The sequence below is a fragment of the Brienomyrus brachyistius genome, unplaced genomic scaffold, assembly GCF_023856365.1.
Source record: "Brienomyrus brachyistius isolate T26 unplaced genomic scaffold, BBRACH_0.4 scaffold70, whole genome shotgun sequence".
NCBI classification, from domain to species: domain Eukaryota; kingdom Metazoa; phylum Chordata; class Actinopteri; order Osteoglossiformes; family Mormyridae; genus Brienomyrus; species Brienomyrus brachyistius.
In genome coordinates, this window is record NW_026042345.1 from 413450 (window position 1) to 432807 (window position 19358).

General features: G+C 48.6%; 1 protein-coding gene across 2 annotated transcripts in view; it reads right to left on the reverse strand.

Moving 5' to 3' along the window:
• pigg (phosphatidylinositol glycan anchor biosynthesis class G) overlaps nt 1-19358 on the reverse strand; it is a 70055-nt gene that overhangs the window by 41737 nt on the left and 8960 nt on the right. For both annotated transcript variants that reach the window (XM_049002607.1, XM_049002606.1), the window contains exons 3-6: nt 15667-15876; nt 14903-15091; nt 5218-5356; nt 2475-2687 (exon numbers count right to left, since the gene is read on the reverse strand). In XM_049002607.1, coding sequence (XP_048858564.1) covers nt 2475-2687; nt 5218-5356; nt 14903-15091; nt 15667-15876 — 751 coding nt within the window. The remainder of the gene's footprint in view (nt 1-2474; nt 2688-5217; nt 5357-14902; nt 15092-15666; nt 15877-19358) is intronic.

Here is a 19358-nt window from a genome sequence, read left to right on the forward strand (position 1 = left end):
TAATAAGCCCTAATCAGTAGCAGACCGATCGCAGGGCAGCTGCACTTGAAAACAACATTAGGGGATGGTGGTCAATTTAATCACTGGTGGTTGGAGTCAAGGTTTGGTGCACCTGGGTTGCTTTATGGGTGTGGAGGGGGCTGGAGATGGGGTAGTGATAGGGAGGTAAATCGCCAGGTAGGGGCACCTGTCTATCCCAAAACAACACACATGGAAATTAAAGCCCTTTAGTCAAGGGCCCTCTGTAGATATGTTCAGTCCTGAGGGCTCTCTTTGTTCAGTTACAATGGCTGCCTGTAGTCAGTCTCAGTCGTCTGTCTTTTAGTTATAAAATAACTATAAAACTATAGTTTTATAAACTATAAAAATCTACCTGTGTTCAGTCCTGAATTCTACCTGTGTTCACTCCCGAGTGTTGCCTCTGTTCAATACTGAGTGTTGCCTGTGTTTGGTTATAAAAGTCACCTGTCTTCAGAACTGAGTGCTGCCTCTGTTCAGTCCAAAGTGTTTTCCGTGTTTGGATATAAAAGCCATGTGTGTTCAGTCCTAAGTGCTGCCTGTGTTCCGCCACACAAATTCCCTGTGTTCAGTTCTGAGGACTGCCTGTGTTCAGTTCTGAGGACTGCCTGTGTTCAGTTCTGAGGACTGCCTGTGTTCAGTTCTGAGGACTGCCTGTGTTCAGTTCTGAGGACTGCCTGTGTTCAGTTCTGTCTTTCATCATGAGTAAGTACCAGCTGACTCTCTCTCATATCACACTTCCCCAGGTGCGGCAGTGAGCTCAGACCGACTTGCAGCTGGGAAGAAGACTGTCTGTCCTTTAAGCCAGTCACAGCAGGCTGCAAATCCCAGGGCTCCTGCTACTGTAACCTTTAGCCATCTTCTGTAACAGGCAGGAAAACACATGGAAGCCAAGGCATTATGGGTAAGAATGAGGGACCCAAGCTTCCAGGAAAGAGTTGGGACAATCATGGACGCCGTTTCCCGTAGTAGATGATGGGATGGATTATGGAGTAGGGTAGTGATTGGCCAGTGATCACAGGATGACACCAGTTCCCCAACCATAACAACGCTGAGCATTTAGGCTAAAGACACGCCCCCTCATACCCACAGATGATGAGCATGAAAGACCAGCTCGACCAAAGACCAGCCTTTTCCCCTCCACACAAACACACACATTAACTGCTCGCTCTGGACTCCTGCACGAGTGTTGGCTTTAATCATCGGCAAGCGGATGTCGGGTTAAAGAAGCCAAAGCCTGTGCACTCCTGCACACCGAAACAGCAGGTCCTGGCCTGAGTGGCTGTTAAAAAAAAACAACAAGAGTTTCTTCACCCAGGGACGGTGTTCATGGGGGGAGGGGGTACATGACAAAGAGGTCTTTGGGGGCCCTTTCATCAACACGCTGCATGCATGCATGCAGTTTCTGCTCCACCCATTTAAAAAGCACATTTCTCACTGCAAGCTTCCCTGCTACAGACTGAACTACCTGCCCCACGCTATATAGAAATTTACAATGACTGGCCAGAACGGCATAAACACAGTTCAGAATGGATCAAGATAAAGCTTCACCCTCTGGCTGACTTATGGCTGTCTGTCGATCTACTCTCATTTAAAAATATCAATGGAACCTTTGATTAAAGAAGAATGTGTCAGTGTAACCCAAATCTATCTCTTTATTTACCTCAAAAATGTTCTACTGAGGTGAAGAGGGCAGGCCCAGTGCTCCTCTGGGTAGCCAGTACTATTGGCACATTATTAATCAAAGAGACGTCCCTAAACTCTGGATGGCTGGGTGATACTTTGGAAAGGATTCTAGTCTCTTAGACGGAGTGACAGAACTGGAACAGCTTGTCGGCATGTTAGCTTGGGCTCCGTCTGCCCCAAGAGCTACACCCACGCGAAAAACAACCCCGTATACAGCGCTGAGGGTGAATTCCTGCACCACTTGTTAACACTGCCTGAAGTATGCAGCTCAGTGGGCTAGGCCTCTCCATGTCTGATCGGAAGGTTATTGGTTCAAATCCCGTCCTTGGAAAAATAGTCCCATCTTCATTGGGTGTTTGAAAGAGGCCCTTAACCCCCTGAAAATGCTCTGGGAGAGCTGAGTAAATGGCTGACCCTGAGCTCAGACCCCCAGCTTTGCTCTCAATTGCAGGTGTGTGTCTCTCTCTCTTTTAGAGGAGAGCATGATGGGATATGATAAAAGAAGCATTCTAGTGCACCTGTACTGCACATCATACTCGCACCAACAGTAACTAAAGCTTCACTTCATTACCATACACTGCATCAGTGCAGTGTTAACACGCCCCAAACACTCCTCTATCTGGAGGAACCAGCATAAAAACTTCTAAGCGCCTGAATCAGCCCGTCTCCTTTTCATCAAAGTGAGACAGGACTCAGAGGCAGAACTCGGGAGACTCTGTGCGTGCGATGAATGCCGAGGTGGGATGGGGGGGACGCAGGTGAGGCCTCACCTTTGTGGAAGTGTGGAGAGCTGTCCTTCAGTAGGCGGCTGAGCTGGACGGCATTCAGCTGGAGGTACCGGAGCTGCTGCCGTAGCGGCGTGCTCTGGAAGACGGGCTGTAGCAGACGGCCCACGTTGTTCTGGGGTATGGGGAGCCCCAGACCCAGGGCGAGCGTCGGCGCCAGGTCCACCTGCTCCACGGGCTCCGCCTTCTCCAGCCCAGCTGCAGGAGTGAGGGGGGGGCCACACGGTGTCAATGCCACCGTGTTTTAGCTGGCTGTCTGGGGGGGGCACATTACTCCTAGGAGGATACATTACTACTACAAAAAAGGGTGCTATAAAACCTTAAAAATCACATGGGGGGGGCACATTTATATGAAATTAATTTGGGGGGGGGAGGGGTTAAATACCAACCACCAACACAAAACAATTAACAAGTGATGACTTGAGTTTGCAGGTTATGGAAAATGTAATACGTCAACAAAAAGACATACAAAATCCAAACTGCTTCCTAAAAAAGGTAATTAAGCATAAAATGCCTGATAAGCAAATAATGTAAAATTCTTGTAAGGGGCTCAAACATGGTGCACCAGACCCTGGGATCCTCGCTTCACAGAAGGTGCATGTTAGCATGGGTGGCTTTTACTAAGGAGGAGGGGGCGGGGCCACCGGAGAGGAGAGGTGGAGCCTGCAGACGGCACCCGGCGGTGAGGCGGGTTTCTTAAGACTCCACCCTCCGCTCCAGATGGCCGGCTTTAAGAGGAAACATGCTGCCCAGTCAGCGCGGAGGTCTGAGGTACCCGTCGGCCGAACGCGTCCTCGTCATGTGACCTCCATGACCCTAGGTGCAAAGGCCAGGTGAGGAAACACTCCTCTTCCGTTACCAGGCAACGGGCTCCTGAATGAAGTATAATGACATCGACCAACCAGTGAGGGGGCGAGTGACGGGACGACAAAACTGGTAACGAGAAGCAGGGAAATGCCGGTGGGGACAGGTAGGCGACTCTCCGGAGGAACTCCGAAAGACTCAGCTATGACAGACTTTATTCTGACTCCATGAAGTGGCGAAGGTGCTGAGATGCAGTCCTCAGAGGGCTGGGAGACGGGAAGCTAAAATTCAGGGGGGCTTGGCGGAGCGTGCTCAAGTTTATTACTTTTACTAATAAAAATGCACAAAGCCGGACGGATAACAGACCACGAGAGGCACAAAATGATGATCGTAAATTGGCTTTTAACGGCGCACAGGTTATGCTTAGAAGAAGGCAGGTGTTCAGGTCCTTGGAGTGGACCACCCTTTGTGAGACGCAGAAGAATCAGGATGTGGTTTGTGGATGGAGTGAGGTGGGGGTCACTGAAGCGATCTCATTTCACCAGTATCCTTATGCGGCAAAATAATGAGGATGTCCCACCCATTTAAAGAGACAGTAAAATTATATTCTCTCAACACAGGCAACACTGTCTGGATAACTGATATTAAACCATGACATTGGCCTGTTATTTCTGCAAAGTTTGCATTCTCTTACACTGCAGATCATTACTGAGTGTGAGCACATTGTTGCTCCTTCCTATTTCTTAAAAATTAGTTATGTTGAGCAAAGAAGCAAAAGAATTAGTGTTTCCACGAGGGAGCGATTAGAAATGTCGTCCTGGAAGACTTGTGATACGGAGACACAGCCAAAGGCAAACAGAACAGACAGAAGAGAAATCGCTCAGGGGAATTTTACTTACACAAAAATGTTCTGAGGGCAGAAGGAAAGATGATTGGTTCAGAAAGATAACCAATCAGATTGTAGAGGAGGTGAGCACAAGTAACTGCAGGAGGAGGGACCAACCAATCAGATGTCTTGGTCCTGCCTCCTCTAGTTGCTTGGACCCACTTTCTCTACAATCTGTTAATAAACTAGTTTGTCTCCTACTGAAACACCAGTTCATCAGTTTGGGAGGAATAGCTCATTAATATTCAGTATTTTATGACATACAGAAACACACATATATCACCTGCAATTAAGTAATTCAGGACTGCGTTGTGACAGCGTCTCATTGGCTAAAGAGGCTGAAGGGATGCAGTGGATTGGCTAAAAATACTCCTCATTCATATTCATGATATGAAGCCCTTCAACGCAGGCAGCATGCATGGCTGTAGCTATTAAAGACGTTAGCCTATGATACCCAGCTGCCCCAAGTCACTCTCAGGTATCGGAGTCAATGAGCCTGGGGTTGGAATCCAGGTCCCAAATCACATGAAAACAGCCCTGGTCACCATAGCCCTGGCGTGACGGGTATGGTGCACTGTTCCAGGGTTTGGAAGCAATGCACTCGTACCCTAACACGACAAGGCAATAAGCCTAGGCCGTAAAATTGCCCCATAGATGTAAGTAAAACTGATCTATTTTACATTTTACAAACACTCAAAGGGGGGGGGGGACCCTGTGCCTCGACCTGTGACACTAGGAAAGATTAAAAAAAAATTCTCCTTAACTCAGTATGAACTCCAGCTAAATATTACAAAAATAAAATTCTACTTCTAAAACAAAAAGAAAGAAAAATGTTTTGCTTCATTTTCCAAACTGCGTGATAGCTTAGGGCTGCACTTCTAAACCCAATCTCCTGTCTTTGTCGGGACAAATACAGAACATTCCGGAAGATGCACAAGGCTTCGAAATACCAGGAAAAAATACACCAAAAGTACATGAAGCGGCAAAAGAATGGGTAGTCTAGCACAGAAAAAGACGAGGAAGGTGAGACATGAGCACCTTTCCTGCCGAAGGCTGGGCTGAGAAGCACCAGCGGGGTGTTCACCTCCGGCTCCGACGACCCCCCGTGACTCCCCGTCTCTGACATGCCGTGATCCCCACAAAGGACGAGCAGGTTCGGCAGGGTCCCTTCAGTCTCCTGCACGCCAAAGGGGTCAGAGGTCAGCTCACAGAGACTGATATAACCAATAACACAGTGTTCTCATTTCATTGGACACATAATGGAATTGACAGTATCCTTATGCAGTGACTGCTGAGTATAAAACCACATGCTAGATTGCATATAAGGAGGGGTGTATAGGGAGGTGAGGGCACAGGAGTGTGGGCCCAAGCTGAAAGATGATTGGTCCCCGGAGTACCAATTCACCTGTCACTCACTGATTCAAAACATATCATTGGCTAATAACGTTAGCCCCTATGTATATATTATTATTAAAAAAAAAAAACATCAAAGAATTGCCCCTATACATAATTAAAACATAATAAGTCACAGGCAAACCAAGAGCCCTCTGGTTGAAAATATCAATATTCCCGGCAAGGTGGATGTGTGAACAACCTTGATTGTAAGCCAGAAAAAAGATTTGGAAAAATGGGTCTAATTACAGGATCTGTCACAGGGCAGCCGAACTAATGCACAGCAGCCAGTCAGTAATGCAATGAGTAAATAAGCTGTTGAATCTCAATCTGAAGTAGAGTCCCTTCATTATAATACAAAGATCAGAGGGTTGAATTTAAAATGCCGGCCCGCGACTTTGCCGTCAGCTGGGGTAAAACACCGGAGCCCCCTTGCCTCACGGTTCACCGGGTCTTAGTCTTATCCATGGGGATGCTGGGTAATCTTCTCAGCTTGGCAGCTCGAACCTGTGCACCCCCCCCCCCCCCCCACCAACCAGAGTACTCTGGGAGCTGAGCCAGGTGCCGTGGTCCTGACAGCTCGCAGGTTTTTCTCCCCCCACAGTCCGGTGTCAGCAAAGGCAAACCGGAGCCAGCAGGACCCAGCCCTGGCGCGGCAGAACTTGCCAGAATTCAAACCGACTCGGCCGGATGTGCTAATGAGCCAGACGATGGGAGACGTTAGCCCACAAAAACGGAACAAAAGGCGAGTGCCACATGGAGATCACCGCTCCAGAGCGTGCGCTTCACGGGGAAACTTATACATTATCGTACTGCCATTTTGTCAGAGGTTAGTGATAATGGAGCAGATTCCACCCTAATGAATAAGTCATGTAGAGGCATTCTGACGAGGCAGAGGCATCAGAGGGCGTCGTAAATGGGCCCATTGACAAAGGGAATCCAGAAGTTAAGTTCTGAAGAGTAAATTACATTCAGCTGGCATGATACAGCCTTAAGCTAAAGTGTCAGTTTTTACCTATTTATACAGCTGAATGTGTCTAATGCAGCATCTCTGGTTAGACACCACACACTGTCCCGGGAATCCTGGGATGTGGGAAACGTCACAGGAGGTCCCCTGCTGGTCTTAGTGGTCAGGATCTGCCATTTTCGCCATCAAGTCCTGGGTTCGATTCCCGGGTCAGAGGAAACCATGCGTCAGCCTCAAGAATCCCCCCCAGGACAAACAAAGCACAATTTATTTCGAAATAATTAATATCACCCCGTTATATTCAACACAGATCCGAAAGCTGTGCTTAGGTTTTATGTTCGAGACTCAGACGGATGCCGTGTAGGAATGAGGCACGCGAGCAGGTACACATGAGTAATATGAGGTCACCATCGTTAGGTTCAGCAGACTTGGCTAAATGGACCAAACAGGGGGCCAGTTGGACTACAGCGGGGCAAGTCACATGCCATCATCAGGCAGCACCACGGCAACAGATGCAGGGAAGAGGTTGCCAGGGCGACAACTGAGGTAGACCGTGGAGGACGGAGGGCTGGCGGAGAGACAGAGCGATGATGAGACTGATTTATTGCGTACACCGACCAACAGCACCAACCTGTCCCCGGAATGGTGCTAGCTCACAGCCCCCCTGAGAACATATGTCGCAGGATGCTTGTTCTGGTGATTTAAAACCAGGGCTGGCAAGTGTCGTTCAGCAGGCTGTCAGTGTCGCAAAAGGCCGCCAAGGGGTGAGAGTGCGGAGAGAGGGCGTCCATGTGCTGCCCCCGCTGTCGCTGTCCCTCTCAAGAGCTCAGCTGTATGGAGGAGGGCCTTGTTCCATTGGCACGAACTGCCTGCCCTTCACTCACCCTAAGCTAAACGCTGTACTACATTCGGAGGAGCCTCTCGGACAGGCGTGAATTAAAAGATTACACTGAGGCCATCCTCCTTAAAATGAATGATGAAGACCTCCTGGTGTGCGTGGTGACCTTCATCCTGCTCCTCACGGGCCAGACCTTCTAGGCCAATGTGTGGCTCAGTGGGTCAGGACACCATGCTTTTGATCGGAAGTTTGTGGGTTCAAATTCCTGAGTTGGCAAAATAATCTCACTGCTGGTCCCTTGAACAAGATCCTTAACCCCCAATTGCCCTACTTCAGGTACTGTTCAACCTTGATTTAAATTGTATAGTGCATTGGTTAATACTGCCTACTAAACAAATGTATCGTATTCACCAGAAGGAACCTAGCCAACGGCAGGTGGCATGATGAAGCTACGACGGAGAGGTAACCCCAAATGACAAACAGGGACGGATTACGGGTTGTGTGGGTCCCTGGGCAAAACGTTCGCGAGGGCCCCCCTCCCCCACCACCACCACCACCACCACCACCAGCACCACCACCACAATTCAAGGGCCCCTGGCAGCCAAACGCCCTCCCTATAGGGTCAGGGGCCCTTGTAGGCAGAGGATCAAAGAATGTAGGCCCTCTAAAATAGACAAACGAAAACACATTGTTGATAAGCGTTGCAAATTGTTTTGGGCTAGGGGCCCCACGGGCCCCCTGCACCCCAAAGGCCCCTGGGCAGCGGCCCTGCTGGCCCAGTCCGTAATCCGTCCCTGATGACAAACAACTCGAGTGAAACTCAGCGACCAATTATTTATTTTATTTTTCTTCTTGATTACAGGGGGACACGGGGGGAGTAAGAGTCGTCTGTGTCAGATACAGGTTATTCACGTCAAGTCGTGTGGCAAATCCTCACGTACGATCAACATTACCTGGCATTTACAGACGCTCCATTATACGTCAATATCGAAAGCCGACAGATCTGTACAGAAGTGATCACGCTGAGCATGAGATGATGATTTAATGAGGGTAGCCAGACATGGGAAGATGCGTGTTTACGAGCCCCCCCCCCCCCACCCCACCCCCAGGTAAACGAGGAACCGCCACCATCAAGCACAACCAAAGCTCCAACACCAAGCTGCTCGTGATCGGATGGCAAACAGGAGTCGTCTGCCAATCCTACTCATCAGGACACGACACGGGTCAGTGATCCCGATGTCGGCTTGAAGAACGGGGGGGGGGGGGGGGGGGGGGGGGGTCTGATGCCTTCATACCCTGGTCAGGTCTGAAAGAGATATATAATTTCACACTTAAATGTGCAGCTTCCCTACGATTTTTTATTAATTTTTTTTGAGTGAAAATTTGAGTGGAAAATAGAAAAAAAAAAGCACAAATAGCCAGACAGGCGGTTTGTCCAAAGCGGGGACGTTTTTGAAGTGAGGATGGGGAAATTCAATTTCATGCCCTTGTAAGCATAATCAGAGTACAGAAAGCAACGAAAGGTAAGAGTTACGCAGCTCTTCAGCATGCTTACTCAATCTCTGTATCAGCAGACTCCCAGAGAGCACTGTGTCCTTACGCTATATCCCCCACACGCCTCGGGAGAAACACGCCAAGGCTCGATGACAAACGAGAACTCACTGCAGTTTTTTTTTTTTAAGGCTATTAGACTTTCTTTTGCTTAGGTAGACAGGGGAGAGTTCCCTGATTGGTTCTCCCCTCTCAAGGAAAACGGCGGCACCAATCATCTGAGGGACACACTTCTACAGTTCATCCGGAGCGGCGCAAGAAACTGGGACTCGTCCTTGATTTCGAAAGCAATCGAGTCCTGAAGTGGGCCGACCTCACTGCAGATTACGCTGCTTACCGGGCTGGGGGGAGGCTGCAAAGAGCGGTAAAGTGAAAATGGCCGTCTGCCGCTAGCACCGACTTCTATTCTGATGGCTGTAAACATCAAGTGGGAAAGGAAATGACTCTGTGATTCATTTGGGTCCGTTATTTCATTCCGGTAAGAAGAGGGGGGGGGGGTGTCTCCATATTCTCCAGGGACATGCAAACTCCCTAGATTTGGGGGAGGGGGGGGGCTCAGCCGGTTCGGCCTTAATGCCTGTGATTGGAAGGCTGCCAGTTTAAATCCTTTGCTCAGGTGAGTAGCTACATGCACCCCAGGCTTTTGAACACAGTCCTAAACAAAAAAAAATGATCCAGGGGCAGCAGTTAAACAAGTGACTTCCATTTCTATATATGTGCATGTTTTACAAACAAGGGCAAGATGGGATTTACAAAAACAAACACGTTCCAATGTACTTCTACAAATGGAAAATAATGCTTCGTTGTCATTTCGGGAGTCTGAAAGGGGACGCAGCTACGGTGCAAAGACACTGGGTGATTCACGTCGTCGTTTTGCCTTTGAGAGGGTCTCGGAGCTGCGGGTCGGGAAACAACATTCAACATCCTGGGATCACAGGGATAGAGCTCTCGCATTATGCTAAACGGCTAGAGTTTCATGGCCTGTAGCGGACCGCTACCCGCCAAGTTCTGCTAAAACGTCAAAATCGCGTCCGCAGCACTGAGCTGACACTGGCCTCACTGCCCCAATCGAGGCACGTTCTGCCCAAGCGTGCCTGCAAAACCATGTGAAAGAAAACAGAGTACAAATGGTGACACTGGCCTAATTAAGACAGGAACATGTACGAGAGACGGGAAACGACAGCCCAGGTAGCTATTAGAAGGATTTAATTGGGGAGAGAAAACTGATAGCTTCAGCGTTAATGAAGCCTAGAAGACGCTCTGGAGAAGATGCCGCTGTTACAGTACTACACTTACGGTAGGCGGGCAGCCTGCCGAATCGCTGGACCCACGTCAGCCTGCCGTCGGTCCCTCCGTCTGAGAAACCGAGGGAACCCGAGTGGGCCGAGGCATCGCGGGAGCAGAGGACAAGGAGACTTGCTTGCCTCCATGCTTTAATATAGTCCTGTTAAGGACCGCTAACAGGCACCCAGCGAGCACCGAAGCAAACACGAAGAGTGGAAACACAGGGGCTGTCAGACGCCGAACTGTAAGGTGCACAGACGGTGGGAGATTTACGCAAGTTAAATACACACGGGGGGTGGGACTGAGTAGAGACAAGACACGGGCAAACACGCGCACGACAATAGGGAAATGCAACCATTAGCAACAACAATAATATAACAAGGGCTACTTACACTTGCACGCAGGGCATGCTGGGACACGCAGGGCATGCTGGGACACGCAGGGCATGCTGGGACATGCACCCCACCGGTGCCACAATATGTGGTTTCAACGGCATTTTGAAAGGCATCATTCTGGTGTTTGGAAATCTTGCCGGTAATATTAGCTGAATATGTCAGAACGGGACAGAAGTGCATCTGCAGGCCGACGTGCCTCCATTCTGAAGACATCACGTGAATATGAGGGTCATGTGATCCCACAGCAACCCCCCCCCCACCCCCACCAAGATAAAAGGCCAGCTAATGCTACAGAAACAGCCTCAATGGCATGTCATGCTAGTTTCTTTAGCAGACGCTGTAGAGGAGGCACATGGGAAATGAGTCAGACATCTATATGTACAGGCAGCTAATGACTTAATCCTTACCTGGTCCAAAAAGTTCACTATAAAAGAAGTATGGAAAGACACAATTTGACACCCGTGCCATATGGAAATCCTTGCTTCCCCATCCTCTTAGTCATGGGAGCTTTGAGTCTCAGGTTAGGAAAGTTCACTTGCCAACTCCAGACGACGAGGTTATGAGCACCAGTGCGAGGTGAGGAGCACAGGGCTTACGGAATCGCATTCATAACCTAAAGTCCCAGGTCCTTAAAAAGACCTGCTCTGGAAAAATTCCCACATACCGGGAAACCACGTGTCAGCGTGATCAAAAAATGTGAGAAGATCGAGCTCCATGGCGTTCCCAGCATCTGTCCTGCTAAATATGAACCCGAATCTATTTCCAGGTGCTGCCCTCATCTCCACTGTCCTCTGTACTCCATCTGTATCGAGGACCGGCTGATGAAAATTGGGAGGCATTAGGCAATTAGCGGCCCGGCCTGTATCGCTTTCAACCTTCAGCGATTCCCCCACGCAGCGTTCCGGCCCATTCCAGTCGCTTATTTAAAGGTCAGCAAAACGGCCGATTAAATATTAAAACCGCGCTGAAAGCCTTCTGCGAGCTTGCCAAGATTTAAAAGGCACCGGGTGAACGTTAAATTACATTTGAGGGGTCGTTAAGATCAGAGGAATGGCAGGGGGCGGGTAGGGGGGATTACACGACTAGGCAAATGGAGAGACACTTTGCAGTATTCAAAAAAAAAAAAAACACATTCGTCATATATGCTGCATCCATCAAATGACAGTCAAGACTCATTAAAATTATATTAATTTGACTCAACTGGAGTGGAGAGAAATAGATGAAAAGTGTATGACAGAAGTATGATCTCAAGGAAATTATTTTTAAAAGGATAAAAATTTCTAAAATTCAGCCAAATTCTGTGCCCTTCAGAAAACACACTTTTGCAGAGATTCATCACTGCCGAATCCGGGCGAACAGACCTGAAGACTTCAAGCAAGTTCCCAAGTTAACTGGAGGCGACAAAAACCAGCTAATTTGTCTCGCTAATTCTATTCCACTGCACATTAGGCTGTTTTTTACGGAGTGCTGGCTTGATTTTTCCGTACTGGATTCCAGTCCCGCTTCTGCTGCCAACTGAAGGAGCTGGCGTTCCGGGGACGGGATTCCGCTCGGGACCTGCGCTCGGAAATCATAAGCGGCATTTGCTGGAACGGAGCAGAGTAAAAAAAAAAAAGGGGAGGGGGGATAATAATGAGCACCCCCGGGATGTGATCGCTTAGCGGGGGGAAAGCCTTCATGTGCGGAACTCTGGGGGCCCCGCGGGAATACGACGATGGGGGAGTTGGAATAGAGGGGAAGGCTATTCGTGGAACATGACGGTAAACACCATCACTGGGGGGAGGGGCTCTTTGGAGCGCTCGGGGTGTGATGGAGCCTTGGGGGGGGGGGGTGGGGGGGGCAGGGGGGCACTCAGCAATGGCACTGCCAACGGGGGGGCACCAGTGAATCGTGTCAGAGGATTTTGGGGGTGCCCTGGTAAATGGGGGGGGGGGGGGGGGTCATGAATGTGGAGACCAAGTAGTGTTACATTGAATCATGTTGTCTCCGTAATGACGGGTGATTCTCTTAATCCACTAATGATTGGTTAAATTCTGCTGGGTGGCCTGACAGCTGAGGGGCAGCTTTAGACGACACTTGTCTCTTGACTGTGTTCGAAGGGCACTCGGTATCCACGTCAACCTGGGGGTCTAAAGCTCTGAGCTTCAAATCTGAGCCAAAATCTCAGCACTCTAATCCACTCCATTGCACAGCGCTCCCCCTACTCAACAACCCTGTGGGGTGGGGGCAATTATCTCTGTTCTGGGCACTGAATGCAGTATCAAAGGGCCCCCGGTTATATGTGGATACTTTCAGATGGGGTCTAATGGCGCGGTGTGGCTGTCTGCGCCCACGCACACACACGGGGTGTGAAGGCGGATAAAAAGGAAAGAGAAACACACACTGGAATAAAGAAAAGCGTGAAAGCGAATGGACCCGTGCTCTTTACCGGCTTTTAAAGGAATTTCACAGAGAGCCAAAGTGTACGCTGCAGAAATAATGAAAAGCAGCAGCCTCAGGAGGGTAAATCATTGCATGTGTGTGTGCATGTGTGTATGTGTGTGTGTGGAGTTTCCCGGGGTCTCCTGACAGCGTTCCTGCTGCTCAGGTGAACTTCGGACTCCGAGTTCCCCGCCATCAGCGACGCTTTCCCCTACCACTCAAACCAAGTATTTCTGTGGCGCTCCCTGTTGGACACAAACCGCTACTACTCTAAACATGAAATAAAATACACACCTGATTGAGGGGATGGTGTGACAGCATGTTCTGCTAACCAGCATGCTAGCTACAATCGCTTAACCACTTGCTACATGTTTATTTAGCTATTGAAACATATGAGGGGGTGTGGGGTTTGAGTGAAGCCCCATATACAACAAATCAGGCCATACTCAACATATACTAGTAAATAAGCACAGAATGGCCACCACCCCTCACAGGTGTGATGCAACAATGCAGGGATGCGCAGACGTGCTCTGGGGGAAAGAGGCGTGTTGCGTGATATGGATGCAGTGAGGCATCCCGACAGGCTATTGGATCTGTCGTTGTCCCCTGAGGAAGTCTGGTCTATAATAATGCCTCTAGAAGGTTTTCGCTTGGTCTCGTCTCACCTACAACTCTACAATACTAATTATCGTCTGACGAGAAGGTGAAACAACAGAAAACAAACTGAAAAAAAAACTAAACAAAAGCACTAAGCTCTGTCCTTTAGGTACCTGCTCAGGACCAAGATAACAGCATCGGAACAACAACACATCATATCCGCTAATCATTCATATGGGCAACACACTTCACAATGGCTTTGTTATCTTCTAACACGCACGGATCCTTCGTCGTGATTCTTGGCCTCCGTCAGCGAGGGAAAGGTCTGTCCGGTAAAGGTGCAAATGTCCGGCCCATTATTTTCCCCGAGACATTTCAGGAAGCAGATAATCGGATTTCAATCACCTGGATCCTAGCCAGTGTAATTTAGCTTCCACACGCCATAGTGCAACCTCGTCAACAGGTAATACGGTAATGCATCCTGAAGCAGGGATCCATGCTGGCCAGATGAGGAACAAAATGTGCTGCAGGTCCTAGCTGAGGGGGGGGCTCTGTAACGGAGGGCTGCAAAATGGCCTCCTGGTCATCTGTCAGTCACCTAAGGGCTGCCTGTATTCTGGTCAAACTGTAATTATTTAGAAAGCTCCGACAGCTCGTTAAACGGCTCCGTAGCTCAACAAGCAGCACACTGTGCTAACGTTGTAAAAGGTTGTGGGTTCAGATCCCAGGGAGCATACATATAAACCTTTCCCCATTGGATAAAAGCATCATATAAATGTCAAAAAGAAACTCATCTCATCAGAAACAAAGTACTTGAAATAAAAGCGGTGGAGGTTACAAATTAGTGGGAAGAATATAAAAAGCATCCTGAAGGAAGACAGAAATCAACGGGGAGTCTTCAGAACTGGCATTTTCTTCTTCAAAACAAACACACATTGCAAAGCCTTAAATGGTTTGCAAAAGGACGGAAAGAGATAAAAGTGAGCAGTCTGTGACCGGGCCAGTCTTTGTTTATCCTACATAGTTTAGTTTGGCAGAGATATTGGCTCTCTAATGATCTCACTGCTTCTGAGAACCTTCTCGCCCCTGCGCTGCTGGCTGGCTCCCAAGCTTACAACACAGAGTCTTCTCCCCGGTGTGACCGAAACATTCCTCACCGAGATGCCACTTCATCTGAGCCAAACGCACCCTGTCCGAAACATCGGCAAACCCCCGAGAGCAGAGATATAATAATCAGGTGCTGATTTCTGCATGTAACCAGCAGAGGTGATGGCATACCTTGGAGATGAGGGAGGTGTGGATCTTCTTGAGGACGTTGTCCATCTCGATCAGCTTGGGTCCCACCAGTGAGCTGTGAGGACCACTTAGATGCCCGATGTGGTCCAGGCCCAAGTAGTGGAGGATCAGGACATCCCAGTCATGCCACTCGAGAACCGCGTCCAGATGTCGGGTCACATTGTTGTCCACCTGCAGGGGGGGGAGGCATTGGATTCTGGGGACTTGTGCTGTAACCCCCTAGCGAAATGATTCCCACCCCAGTCTTCAGGGATCTAGAGACAGTCTACATTTTGGCTCCCTTCACACCCGAACCAGGCATTTGGTGTGGCAGGGAGCTCGGAAAGAAACTGCCCTAAAGTATTCCAGGAGATCTACACTGCTTACTTTCCAGCTGAGGTGTTAGATAGCTGAGGGAGTTCTTCTGGTTCGAGTATTCGTACTTGTTGTGATAATAATATTAGCATTTTTCATATCACTGAGTAACTGCCAAAGTGTACTTATGAACCACTATTTGGGTTACAACACATTTTTTGAGCTAAAAAAAAGATTAGACATTTTTGTTCTCAGCATGCCGTGAATGCAGTCCCGTTTTATGTACATTTGTAAACAGTTCGGCTATATCAGTGCAAGTAATAAAAAAATTGCAGAAACACCACATTAGAAAGCTTATGAAACTGACACAAATGGCGGCACAGTGTGTCCCTTCTGTAACCCCATAGCTCATAAACCTCTCACAAGCTCCACCCACCCTAACCCCTCCTTACCTCTGTGTAGTCAGAGACAAAAAAGGAGGTGGTGCCGTCAAACAGCTCGAAGTGTTTGGGGAAGAGGCGCAGCCAGGTGTCGTCGCCGAAGAAGACGAGCCTCTTGCCGGCCGCCCTGGCCTGCCAGATGAGGTTGTCCTCCAGCATGGCGGCAGAGTTCAGGTTCATCACCACGTCGATGAAGCCTGGGATGCTGCCCGTCGTTAGGGCCTTGGGGAGCGGGATGGGGAGGGTGGACTCATTACTCAATAGCACTTGTTACTTTAGCTTCCATTTCTGATACACTGTCCATTTTTAAATCTCATTTTCATCCATCTTCCATAACCACATATCCAACAGAGGGCTATGTGAGCCTGAAGTCTGTCCCAAGAAGCAAAGGGCACAAGGTAGGGGTACACCCTGGATGAGATGCCAGTCCATCACAGGGCACAAGGTAGGGGTACACCCTGGATGAGATGCCAGTCCATCACAGGGCACAAGGTAGGGGTACACCCTGGACGGGATGCCAGTCCATCACAGGGCACAAGGTAGGGGTACACCCTGGACGGGATGCCAGTCCATCACAGGGCAGGGACATCCTGGACACACATACATTCACACTCTGACAGAGATGCCAGTTAGCCTAAGCGCATGTCTAAGGACAGTGGGTGGACACTGGAGGAAACCCACGCAGCACGGGGAGAACATACAAACTCCCCCCACACACAGAGGGGCGGGAATGGAACATGTGGGGCCATGCCACCACCCTAAATTTCAATCAGCTTTAATTCTAATAAATATTTGTATTACCATTGTATCTTTACAAGCCCATTTCTAATTGAGTTACAGCACCACAGGCACAAACGTCCTGCTGGTCTCCCCACACTATAGTTCAAACACTGAAAAGGAACAGGAATCCTCTGGAACACAAACAGGGCCTCGTGGGACTCTTCCCTTTCAGCCGCCCACCAGAGGCCTCCGTCCCGGCGCTGTCCTCGAGGCTGAGTGCCACTGGCCAGTCGCTCATTAAGCAGGAGCCCGGCTCCAGCGCTGACGGCAGGGGGACCGACTCAAAAGGCAGAAGTCAGCATGTCTGTCACCCACCGGGAAGACCCTGCACCGAGACAGGCCTCAGAACAGGGAGCCTGGGCTTCTCATTACTTCTTCCACTAAAGATTCCATTCGGAATGGACCATTATGATGTCACAATCGAGTTTTTTCGGAAATGTTTTGTAAACATACGGTTTAATATCAAAGTGTCATCAAGTGGCTAGGTGTGTACTATTTTACAATTTGTTTAATTTGCAAACACTTTTACCCAAACTGATGTACAACTGAGAGGATAGACTCAGACAGTCCCTGGTTCAAATTGCAGGGCCAGTAGAGTGATTTCACCATTGGGCCCCTGAGCAAGACCCTCAAACCTCAATTTCTCCAGGAATTTGCAGACCCTAAAATGTAAATACGGCCGACCTCGTTCAGGCCCGTCCACAAACGGATAAACACCACAAATCCTGCATAAACACAGCTCCCCCCCCCCAAGTAGGAACATAAAAAGTCACTCATGCACAATGACCCCATCCCTGGGTGTCCCCAGGACACCCATCCCTGGGAGCAGAAGGCCAATCTGTAAGCACCCCAAATCCGCAGGTTGTGGGTTCAGGGCCCCATACTGAGCATTTCTGTAGGCAGGGTGCTAAATGTGGCTGCAAACTGAAATCCCCGGAGGAACCGTGGCAAAGCCGAAATGTCAGATGTTGCAAAAGGGCAAGAACTGCATAGCAAAAGCTGGCGAATTGAGAGGTCCGCTAAAGCAGCTTAATAACTCATTTAAAAAGGGCTTTTCAACAGCACACAGTCCAAATGTTCCTCTCTTTGTTGTACATTATTTCATCGACCATTTAGTTGACCGTTTCACCTAGGAATGAATCAACAAGTCAAGCTGACTTGTCTTATTAAAAAAAAAAAAAAAAAGCTGAACAATCAGACCTCATCAGGAGTAACATTTTGGAGAACCGCATGCAGCCGGAACGTGTTGGAGAACCATGTTTGGGAGCAGCACACTGGGAACAGCGCATTGCAGAATCGCGTCAGGTTCTGATGAGTCCAGAGAGAGTAAGAGGTGAGCGCCCCCTGCTGGCCTCTATCTGGAGGACCCCCCCCCCCTCCCCCCAGCCTGTATTTAATTACAGCTAAGCAGTTAATTATGCTTCACAGCTCCTGATCTCTCATCAACACTGGACGCATTTACATTCCCACTGTTTTATTTCAGCACTCAAAATTAGTAACACGATAGCTGGAATATTAAGGGCGATTTAATTTTATATACTAATGAACAATTTCTAAAGTTTTTTTTTTAATAGCTACCAACTAACTACTTGAAAGACAGATTTGTTTTAATTAAAGTTTAATACTAATCTGCACTTAATTTGAGAGACAAATCAAGTCACATTTGAGAATCATATTTCATTTTAATTAGTGTGCAAATCCACATGCAACTTGTAAATGTTATTTGATATGATGTCTAGTGTTTCATAACATGTCAGTCAAGCTTAAATATTTACAGGGTTTCTTGTAATCCATCCATTCATCTTCCAACCCTTATCCCAGTCAGGCTGCAGGGGGGAAGCGGAGCCTATCCCAGGTAGCAAAGGGCACAGAGATGGGCAAAGAGGTGGGTACATCCAGCCTGGGATGCCAGTCCATTACAGAGCAAGGTTTGTTAAGGGGTAGCGGTAGGCAATCCTGATCCTGATCCTGGAAATGCCGGTCTCCAGGTTTTCCATCCTATCTGGTCTCTGATGAACCACACCTACTCTCAGGCAGACAGTCACTCATCAGGTAGGATAGAAAACCTGCTGGATTCTGGCACTCCAGGATCAGGGTTGCCTGCCCCTGCTGTTAATGCTAACTTCAGTACACTGTCATAGTTGCAGGCCACTCTGCCTCACCTGTTGTAATACTGTAGTCACTGTAAGACTGGACTTAGCATTACTTACCATTGTTATACACTGTTCTCTGTATATCTGTTGTCCTGAATCTGTGGGCTACCATGCAAGAAAGAACTTGCACACTGTGAAAAACACTGTGCTTGCCAGGTGTGACAACAAACTGTAGAATCCATTCAGTAAATAAATAAATAAACACATTCATGCTGAAAAAGTAAATATGTAATAATATGTAATAAAGAGGCATTTCAACGTTAAATTGAAATATTAATTGGACTGTGTAAGAGAAGCCCCGCCCCTTTCCCCTCTGCTCTGCTCTGCTCAGTGAGACACAGTAGGTGCATGTCTGGTAGGAGCAGGAATATCAGGGGGACTGCAGGGAGTCTGGACATCCTGCCAACTGTTCTGTATTTATACCCGCCTGTGCAGTCTAATTGGTCCTTGCAGCCATCCCCTGTTTTCTGATTGGTCGGAGTCCAATCCACCTTCCTGCTACTGATTCTGAAAAATTCATGTGCTCAGCCTAAACTGTGCTCCGTTTGCCACACTTGGACAACATACTGCCCCAGCAGGAGCTCAAACCTACAGACAGTGGGAGGACAGACAAAAACATTCACCACAATCATTTCTTGTTGAGCACTGGAGTTAGCTCCTGTTTGTTGACGAGATTTAAAGGATTTAGGCACGCCTGGAAGGTCAAAATCTGCGTTTCAATAAAAAGCCCTTGCGCAGGTAACGCAGTCGCAGTTGCCATGGTGATAATTT